Genomic DNA, 10729 nt, shown 5'->3' with positions numbered 1-10729 from the left:
CAACACGACAACTGACGCAGACCACACGGAAGAATCACAAATCGAGCACCGCAACACCCGACCCGTTCCTACCCCTACCCAAAACCGCTTTCGGTACGAGCGCGGATTCACACATCGAAAGATCTCAAGCAGCGACACACGCACGAGTTTCGAACTGCGCGCGTGGCACACCAGACACACACACACACACACACACACGCACACGCACACGCACACAACACACGCACACACACCACAACACAACAGCACGACAACAGGCCCACACCACACACACACACACCAGCACCACACGCACACGCACAACGCACACGCGCACACACACACAAACGCAATACACACACACACACGCACACACACACAACACACACACAACACACAGCACACAACACACATGCGGCCACACACACACATACACGACACACATACACCACACACACAGCACACACACACACACAGCACCACACAGCAACACACGCATGATCTCACGCTTTCAGCTTGCGGAAACCTTGCTTGATATTAAACTCTGCGTAAGCCGTGCTAGTTTAATATCGCGATACACACAAAAGATAGGGAAAATCTCGCGCGATAAAAGCAGAGACGTGGCGGTAAGTTGAGGGAACTCTCAAATCCGAATTGACAGCCGAAAACAAAAGAGCAGCGATTAACAGAGCCAGCGAGGGTGATTATGGCGACACGCACGGCCGCGGGGGCGGAGGGCGAATCGGGGGGGGGGGAGGTCGTGGTGGCGGAGGTGCATTAAACGCTCAAAGGTGTCGCAACAGGCGCAGTGTAACTTGTGCGGTGCGAAATTACGATCAATGTGAATGTAGCGATACTTCTTATACGAGCTATCTATCTATTTATCTATCTATCTATCCTATCTATCATATCTATCTATCTATCTAGTCTATCTAACCTCTATCTATCTATCTATCTAATCTTATCTATCTATCTATCTATCTATCTATTCTACTCTAATCTATCCTATCTACTATCTATCCTATCTATTTTATCTATCTATCTAATCTATCTATGCTATCTATCTATCTATCTATCTATCTATCTATCTATCATCTATCTATCTATCTATCTATCTATCCTATCTATCTATCTATCTATCTATCTATCTATCTATCTCTCTACATCTATGCTATCTATCTATCTATCTACTATCATATCTACATCTATCTATCCTATCTAAATCTATCTAATCTATGCTATCCTATCTTATCTATCATCTATCTAATCTATCTATCTATCTATCTATCTCATTATCTATGCTATCTATCAATCTATCTATCTATCTATGCTATTCTATCATATCTATCTATCTATCTATCTATCTATCTATCTATTCTATGATATCTATCTATCTATCTATCTATCTAGCCTATCTATCTATCTATCTATCTATCTATCTATCTATCTATCTTATCTATCTATCTATCTATCTATCTACTCTATCTATCTAATCTATTCTAATCTATCATCATCTATCTATCTATCTATCTATCTATCTATCTATCTAATCTATCTATCTATCTACTATCTATCTTATCTAATCTAATCTATCTATCTATCTCATCTATCTATCTATCTAGCTACTATCTAAATCTATCTACTATCTATCTGTACTATCTATCTATTCTATCTATTCTATCTATCTATCTATCTATCTATCTATCTATAATATCTAATCTATCTATGCTAGTCTATCTATACTATCTAATCTATCTATCTATCTATCTATCACTTATCTCTATCTATCTAATCATCTATCTATCTATCTATCTATTCTATCTATTCTATCTATAATATTTATATACTATATATCTATCTATCTATCTATCTTCTATCTATCTATCTATCTATCTATCTATCTATTCCTATCTATTGCTATCTATCTATCTAATCGATTATCTATCTATCATCTATTTACTATTCTATGCTATTCTATCTATTCTATCTATCTATCAGAAAAAAAAAAAAAAAATATCTATCATATCTATCGATCTATCGTTATCTATCTATTTATCTATCTATCTATCTTATTATCTATCTATCTATCTATCCGTCTATCTATCCTAATCTTATCCTATCTATCTATCTATCTATCTATTATCTAATCTATCGCTCAATCCTATCTACGCTATCTATCTATCTATCCTATCTATCTACCTAACCTATCTACCTATCCTCCTATCTAATCTATTTATCTATCTTCTATCTATAGTATCAGAAGCCTCCATGCGAACCTACGCTCCTTCTCCCCCCCCCGCCTCTCCCACTCTCCCCCTCTCTCCCCCTCCCCCTCTCCCTTCTCCCCCTCTCTCTCACTCTCTCTCTCACCTCCGTTGCCCGTCGCGCAGGCGAAGATAGTCCAGGCGATGGTCAGACTCCATGCGAACCTAGCACAGCTATTATAGATGGCTTTGCTGAGCACACTCTTGTAGTTCGGGTCGAGGATGTTGCTGTAGTGGTCGATGAGACCGAAGACGACGAGCAGGGCGACGGTGATAGACAGCAGCCAGGAGACGACGACGACGAACTGCAGAAAGACGCACGTGACGTCATTAGATTAACAAGAGGCGCGATTGGTGGCAGTTTTTTGTATTTAACAAGAGGCGCGGTTTTTTGTATTTGTCTTTTATTTTTGTTTTTTAGTTTTAAATATTTTGTTTTTTGTTAAAAAAAAATTTGTTTTCGGTTGTATTGCAACAAGAGAGAATCTATGTTGGAAACCCTAACCCTAACCCTAACCTCAACCTAAATCGCAACCCAAACCCTAACCCCAACACTAACCCTATCACCACCCCACCCCCTAACCTACACACACTGACCGGGTTAATCTTGACTCGTCGGTTTTTCGTGACGGCGAAGTAGTAGCCGAGCAGAACTCCGACGAGGAAGGGAGATATGCGAGTGTACGGCTTCGTATAGATGTGATCGATACCTGTGTCCGTCGTGTTGACGCTCGCTCTGCGCATGCGCACGTAGAAGAATGACGTCATCAAATGCCGAAGATCGAGGTTAGATGGACGGAAGGCGAGAGATGGAGAGGGTTGGAGACATACACGCACACATACACGCGCGCGCGCGCACACACACACACACACGTTCTCTCTGCCCCCCCCCGCTCTCTCCCTCACTCTCACACACTCTCTCTCTCTCTCTCTCTCTCGCTCTTTCTCTCTCTCTCTCTCTCTCGCTCTTTCTCTCTTCTCTCCACTCTCTCTCTCTTTCACTCTCTTTCTCCACTTCACTCACTCTCTCTCTCTCTTCTCTCTCTCTCTCTCTCTCTCTCTCTCTCTCTCTCTCTCTCACTCACTCTTTCTCCCTCACTCTCTCTCTCTCACTCTCTCTTGCTCTCTTTCTCTTTGTTCCGCTTTCATTTTTCTTTCGCCCGTGTCCTCTATCAACAATAATCTCCAGGCGACTGTCAACTGCAGTGCATGCAACACAAGCGCCATCTCTACCTACGCTCTTTTTGTCATTTTGTCTTTCCGTGTCATTTGTCAACATTAATCTACAAATGTAATTGGCAGTGCATGCAACACAGCGCCATCTCTACCTACGCTCTTTTTTGTCATTTGTCTTTCCCGTGTCATTTGTCAACATTAATCTACAAATGTAATTGCAGTGCATGCAACACAAGCGCCATCTCTACCTACGCTCTTTTTGTCATTTGTCTTTCCCTGTCATATTGTCAACATTAATCTACAAATGTAATTGCAGTGCATGCAACACAAGCGCCATCTCTACCTACGCTCTTTTTTGTCATTTGTCTTTCCCGTGTCATTTGTCAACATTAATCTACAAATATAATTGCAGTGCATGCTGCACGAGCGCAGTATCTATACTTACGGTCCCAGGTACGTGCTTGGCAGTCCATAGTTCACCGTTAAAACGCCCGTTGTTACCATAGAGGCCGCTATACAAGCCACGACGAAGGCAACGCCAATTTTCCAGTTCCTGTTCGAAAAGAATTATATTTTTTTTAAAACAAGGAGCGTCACGTGACGTATCTTGCGTGGCTTTTGTCCGTTTTCGGCGTTTTTTTCGTATTATCGTATTATTTGTATTATTTAGTCTTTTTCTGCATTTATATGGATCTTTCATTGTTGTATTAGTTAGAGGGCTGGCTCGTTATATTACGTTCAAGTTATGTTTACTGTAAAGGTTTTTGGGTCGCGAGTGTGCCAGATTAGATTTGTTTGTTAGCACCCACGCCCCGCACCCACGCACGCACGCACGTACGCACGCCCCGCACCCACGCACGCACGCACGTACGCACCACGCCCGCGACCCACGCACGTACGCACGTACGCACCCACGCCCCGCACCCACGCCACGTACGCACGCCCACTTACGCGCCCACGCGCCACGCATGCACGTACGCACGCACGCACGCACGCAAGCACGCACGCACGCACGCACGCACGTACGCACGCGCATACGCAGGCACGTTATCACATACGCACGCACTTACGCGCCCACGCACCCACGCACGGCACGCCCGCACGGCACGTACGTACGCACGCACTTACCGCCACCGCACCCACGATGCACGTACGCACGCACGCACGCACGCAAGCACGCAGCGCAGGCACGCACGCACGCACGCACTCACGCATGCACGTACGCATGACGGTACGCACGCCACGCACGCAGCACGCACGCACGTACGCACCCACGCACGCAGCACGCACGTACACAGGCACGCACGCACGCGCCCACGCACACACGCATGCACGTACGCACGCACGCACGGCACTCACGCGCCACGCACCACGCATGCACGTACGCACGCACGCACGCCACTGCACGCACGCACCACGCACGCGCACGCACGCACGCTCTGCCACGCAGACACGCATGCACGTACGCACGCACGCACGCACGCACGCACGCACGCGCCCACGCACCCACGCATGCACGTACGCATGCACGTAAGCACGCACACACGCACGCACGCGCCCACGCACCCACGCATGCACGCACGTACGCACGCATGCACGTACGCACGCATGCACGTACGCACGCATGCACGTACGCACGCATGCACGTACGCACGCATGCACGTACGCACGCACGCACGCACGCGCGCACACTTACTTTCTCAGCATGAGTATGAAGACTGGGCTGACGAAGTAGAACTGCATCATGCATGCGATGAACCACGTCCATCCAAGACACTGTATACATAACACAGAAACACACGCGTGAGTGACAACCACGTCATGCTGGTCCAAGAGCACTGTATACGTAACAGCAGAAACAGTGGTTTCGGCGTCACGCGGTGAGTGGAACAACGCACGTCCATATGGCCGCGATGGCTGTTTACGTAACTACAGAAACATTTGTCTGGCTGTTGTCGTTTTGGATGGCTTTGATGTTGTCTGTGGTTCACGCGTTGAGTGACAACGCTATGTGCCACCCATCGGAAACAACACCATTGGTACGTAACACAGAAACACACGCGTGAGTGACAACCACGTCCATCCAAGACACTGTATACGTAACACAGAAACACACGCGTGAGTGACAACCACGTCCATCCAAGACACTGTATAACCGTAAGTCACCAGAAACATCGTCGGCTGTGAGCGACAACCACGTCCATATGCTCAAGACGCCTGTATACGTGAACGAGCATGAAACATAACACCGCGTGAGTGACAACCAAGTGCCATCCCAAGACACCCTGTATATTACGTAACACAGAAACACACGCGTGAGTGACAACCCACGTCCATCCAAGACACTGTAACGTAACACAGAAACACACGCGTGAGTGACAACCTTACGTGGTCCATGGCCCAAAATGATCACTGTTAATATCGATAATCATCAGGAAACACCACGCGTAGAGTGAACAGGACGACACGTCCATTCGCCAAGACACCTGATACGTAACACAGAAACACTGCCGCAGTGAGTGAGCACACCCCAACTGCCATATCACCTAAGACACCTGCTACTTACCCGCTAGCACAGAAACTACGCAACAGCGTGATGACAACGCACTCCATGTCCGAAAGACACTGTATACGTAACACAGAAACACACGCGTGAGTGACAACCACGTCCATCCAAGACACTGTATACGTAACACAGAAACACGTTTTTTTGCGGGGTCGCCGTGAGGTGAGCAAGCTCATCGTCTCATGGCAATGGGAACCACTTTGGGTGAAAAAAAAAAATTAAACTAACATGAGAACACAATGAAACAAGGCGACGCGTGAGTGACAACCACGTGTCCATCCCAAGACAGCCTCGTAATACCGTAACAGACAGAAACATGGCGCAAGTTGCCGCGTGAGTTACGGACATAACACGTCTCATTCCAGAGAGCAGGAGCTGGTTGATAGCGTAACAACAGAGAACACCGCGGGTGAGGTGACAACGCGTACGTTCCATTGCCAAGACACTGTATACGTAGACACAGACATACAGCACGCGTTCGAGAACAACACCACCGTCCATCCCAAGACATGCTGGGTATCCGTAAAACTGCACAGAAAACAGCAGCGCGTTGGAGTGACGAACCACGATCCAATCCAAAACACTTAATCACGTAACACGAGAAAACACTGCGTGAGTGTACAGACACGTCCATGTTCCAAGCGAACTGTATACGTAACACAAAAACACAAGGCGCGTGAGTGACTAACTCACGGTCCATCCAACGGACACTGTAATTACGTAAACACAGAAACACACAGACGTGAGTTGACAACGTCACGCTCTCATTTCCAAACACTGATAGCGTAAAACAGAAAACACGACGCGTGAGTAGAACCAGACTCAACGATCTCATTCCAAGACACTGGAAACTAACACCAGAAAACGCGCAGTGATGACAACCGCACGTCCATCCAAGACACTGTAACGTAACACGAGAAACATCACGCGTGAAGTGACTCACCACGTCCATCCAAGACACTGTATACTATACACAGCAAACACGAGCGAGTCTCGAGTGACAACCACAGTCCACCTAAGACACTGTACTACGTACCACAGACAACACAGCGAGTGAGTGCCAACCATTCTTTCCATCCCAAGACACGTAATACGTAACACAGAAACACAGCGCGTGAGTGACAACACTACGGTCCTTGCCAAGACCACTGGTATAGGCGAACACAGGAAACACGCACTGCCGGATGACAACGTTCACGTCATGATCAAGACATTCTGTATATCGTAACACAGAAACCCACGCGGAGTGAACCAACCACGCTTCTCATCCAAGACACTGTTATAGCTAACACAGGAGAACACCGGCGCGTGAGTGACAGACGACTGTTCCATAGTTGCCAAAATGACACGAGTAGCTACGTAACACCAGAAACACAAACCGCTGTAGTGACAACCGTCACGTCCATACACACAGAGCTCTCGATATAGTGTAAATAAGAAACACACGCGTGAGTACAACCGTCCATACTCAAGACACTGTACGTAAGAGCAGAAAACGACGCGGTGATAGACGCACGCACGATTCGCATCCTAACACAATCTGATAGCGTAACAACAGCAAACAACGCGCGTGAGTGACAACCGACGATCATCCAAGACATATGGGAGATCTAGCTTCTGGTATACGTAATCACAGAAAGCAACACGAGTGGAGTGACAACTTCACGTCCATCCAAGAACACTGTATACTAACACAGAAGAACAACGCGGAGTGATAACCGGTACGTCATCCAAACACTAACTTGGTATGTAAGCACAGAATAACAGCAGGGGTATCGCGTGAGTGAAACCTACGTCCATGCAAGACAACTGTAACTAATCAAGAAACACGACTTGCGTGAGTGACAACCACGTCCATCCAAGAACTGTAACCGTAACACAGAGAACACGCTGGTGACAACAACAGTCCATCCAAGACACTGTATACGTAAACACGAGAAACACACGGCTGATGACAAACTCACGTCCATGCCAAGACATCTGTATACCTAACACAGGTAAAAACACGCCGCTGGAGTGACACACATTCACGTCTCGCTCCAAGACACTGTGACGTAACACAGAAACCACTACGCCGTGAGTGATCAACCACGTTCATTTCCAAGATCACTGTATACAGCTAAACAGAAAACACAACGCGTGAGAGTGACAACCTGACGTCCATCTGACCAAGCCACGTAACGCTAACATGGACAACAACAACAGCCGTGAGTGACACACCACGTCATCCAAGACACATCGCCATTCTGCTCCGACACACATCACACACATGCAGCACACATGGATCTACATCGCACACACACAACACTCACGCGCTGGAGTTAAACACACGAGAATAGACACACACACACACACACACACACACACACACACACACTCACGCGCTTGAGTGAAAACCACGAGAAATAATGACCCCGCTCCCGCCCGCTCAACCCAACCTCCTACCGCCCAACCTCCCTCCTGCCGCCTGGAGGATCCTGGATAGCGAGCGGTATCTAGCACAATGACGACTGCTGCTCGCGTTACGACGTGATTAAGCNAAGCATGTTAAGCATGTTGAATAACATAAGCATGTTAAGCATGTTGAATAACATAAGCAGTGAACATAAGAATGTTCCAGCTATACAAGGGCAGCACCCTGCAAGCGAATGACGGAGTTACGATGAGAGCGCGGACGCACGCACACGCACACACGCGCACGCACACACACACACACACACACTCACGCGCGCGCGCGCGCACGCTCACGCACACACACGCGCACGCTCACGCACACGCTCTCACGCACACACGCGTACGCTCACACACACACACGCTCACACGCACACGCTCACACGCACGCGCACGCACTACACCTCCACTTTGAAACCGTGTTTTTCTAAAACGTATTTCTTTTCCCGGAATCGGATTTTTTATTATCGGTGATATCGAAACCGAAAGAAGCCCCCCCCTCTATGCGTTTGTGCGAGAAAGAACAGAGACAGGAAGAGAGACAGTAGCTTGGGGGGGGGAAGAGCAGGAGGACGGCCACACTGGCGCCGCACGGGGGGTGGGGAAAAGTTGGGGTGGGGGAGGGGTTGGGGTAGGTGTTTACCTCCACAATCTGTGCACGTAGAAGTTTAGAATCCAGAATCGTCTGTCGCCCCAGTCGCCTCTCTCGTTCAACTTCTTTACCGTCCAATAGCAGACGAGAAAGCCGCTGCAACACACGACGTCATCACACGTAATTAGCTACGTCACACGCTCTCTCCTCCTCTCTCTCTCTCTTCTCTCTCTATATATCATATGATATATATTATATATAAATATATATATATACTCATAATAACTCACTACAGGAGTCTAGAAGCGATATTAGTAGTCTTACCAGGAATCCCTCAGTAGCTTGCTGCATAACTGCAGAAACGTAATTTGACTCACGCAGAATGGCTGAAGAAGGTTCCACTGCAATGTTACCATTGACAAGAATCGCTTGAAGGGAAGGACTTTTGAATTTCCTCGGTCAGACCCAGCTAGTTGTCTATCGCAAGCTGCTGGTAAAAACAAAATAGATGTGTGCATATAAATGACAAATAGACATCGACGGACCGCCCACAGCACGACGTATACAGCACACGACCACACACACCACACGCACGCACACACACACTCACGGCGCGCGCGCAAGCAAGCACCGCAGCGCACACAAGCAAGCCGCACCACGACACACACTCACGCGGGGCTGCGCGCAAGCAAGCACGCACGCATGCACGCGACGGCACGCCCCACACACACACACGCACACACACACACTCACGCGCGCGCGCAAGCAAGCACGCACGCACACAAGCAAGCACGCACACACACACGCACGCACGCACACAAGCAAGCACGCACGCATGCACACACACACACACACACTCACGCGCGCGCGCGCACGCACGCACGCACACAAGCAAGCACGCACGCACACAAGCAAGCACGCACGCACACAAGCAAGCACGCACGCACGCACACACACACACACATACACCCCTTCTCCCCCCCCACACGCCTCTCTACCCCTGCGACTACCTTCTCACCTATGCAGTAGAAGTTGGTGTGCATGCAGACGAGCCAGAGCAGGTTGAGTACGCGGAGACCGTTCATCGCCGGGAAGCCGTCATCGCGGTGCTTGCAGCGGAACACGTACTTCATGTTCGTGACGAGGGAGAAGGCCTGAAGGAAGCTGTTCACCGCCCCGCTGTCTGCGAGAGAGAGAGAGAAAAATGGGCGTCAGAGAGAGAGAGAGAGAGAGAGAGAGAGAGAGAGAGAGAGAGAGAGAGAGAGAGAGAGAGAGAGAGAGACGACGACGACGAACGAACGAAGAAGAGACGAGACGANTATATATATATATATATATATATATATACTCATATAATCACTACAGGAGTCTAGAAGCGATATTAGTAGTTTACAGGAATCCCTCAGTAGCTTGCTGCATAACTGCAGAAACGTTTTGACTCACCAGATGGTGAAGAAGGTGTCCACTGCAAAGTTACCATTGACGATCGCTTGGAAGGGAAGGCTTTTGAATTTCCTCGTCAGACCCAGATAGTTGTCTATCGCAGCTGTGTAAAAACAACAATAGATGTGTGTCATATATAATACAAATAGACACACACACACACACACACACGTATACACACACACACACACACACACGCACGCACGCACACACACACTCACGCGCGCGCGCAAGCAAGCACGCACGCACACAAGCAAG

General features: G+C 48.2%; 2 protein-coding genes across 2 annotated transcripts in view; both read right to left on the bottom strand.

Moving 5' to 3' along the window:
* Positions 1-482: 482 nt before the first annotated feature.
* On the bottom strand, positions 483-5816 carry LOC106819038 (nose resistant to fluoxetine protein 6-like). The gene is made up of 6 exons (XM_014823697.1): positions 5808-5816; positions 5116-5195; positions 3865-3972; positions 2841-2979; positions 2350-2548; positions 483-523 (listed from the first exon to the last, which is right to left on the bottom strand). Exons 1-6 carry the CDS (start codon positions 5814-5816, stop codon positions 483-485), a joined length of 576 nt encoding a protein of 191 aa, XP_014679183.1.
* A 2275-nt stretch (positions 5817-8091) lies between these two features.
* The window catches only part of LOC106819036, a 4715-nt gene continuing 2077 nt past the window's right edge, over positions 8092-10729 (bottom strand). Inside the window, exons 3-6 of the mRNA XM_014823696.1 lie at positions 10047-10211; positions 9353-9515; positions 9080-9184; positions 8092-8104 (exon numbers count right to left, since the gene is read on the bottom strand). Of these exons, the coding sequence (XP_014679182.1) occupies positions 8092-8104; positions 9080-9184; positions 9353-9515; positions 10047-10211 (446 nt within the window). The remainder of the gene's footprint in view (positions 8105-9079; positions 9185-9352; positions 9516-10046; positions 10212-10729) is intronic.

The sequence above is a fragment of the Priapulus caudatus genome, unplaced genomic scaffold (genome assembly GCF_000485595.1).
Source record: "Priapulus caudatus unplaced genomic scaffold, Priapulus_caudatus-5.0.1 Scaffold2766, whole genome shotgun sequence".
Taxonomy (NCBI): Eukaryota; Metazoa; Priapulida; class Priapulimorpha; order Priapulimorphida; family Priapulidae; genus Priapulus; species Priapulus caudatus.
This window is presented reverse-complemented; position numbering and strand designations above follow the sequence as displayed.

Bases quoted from the DNA above. Each gene is read 5' to 3' on its own strand.
- LOC106819038 (XM_014823697.1), bottom strand. The intron at 3,973-5,115 runs GTAAGTGTGCGC...CTTTTCGAACAG, and splicing joins TTCATACTCATGCTGAGAAA to GAACTGGAAAATTGGCGTTG. The intron at 524-2,349 runs GTGAGAGAGAGA...CGGCTTACGCAG, and splicing joins CTGCGCGACGGGCAACGGAG to AGTTTAATATCAAGCAAGGT.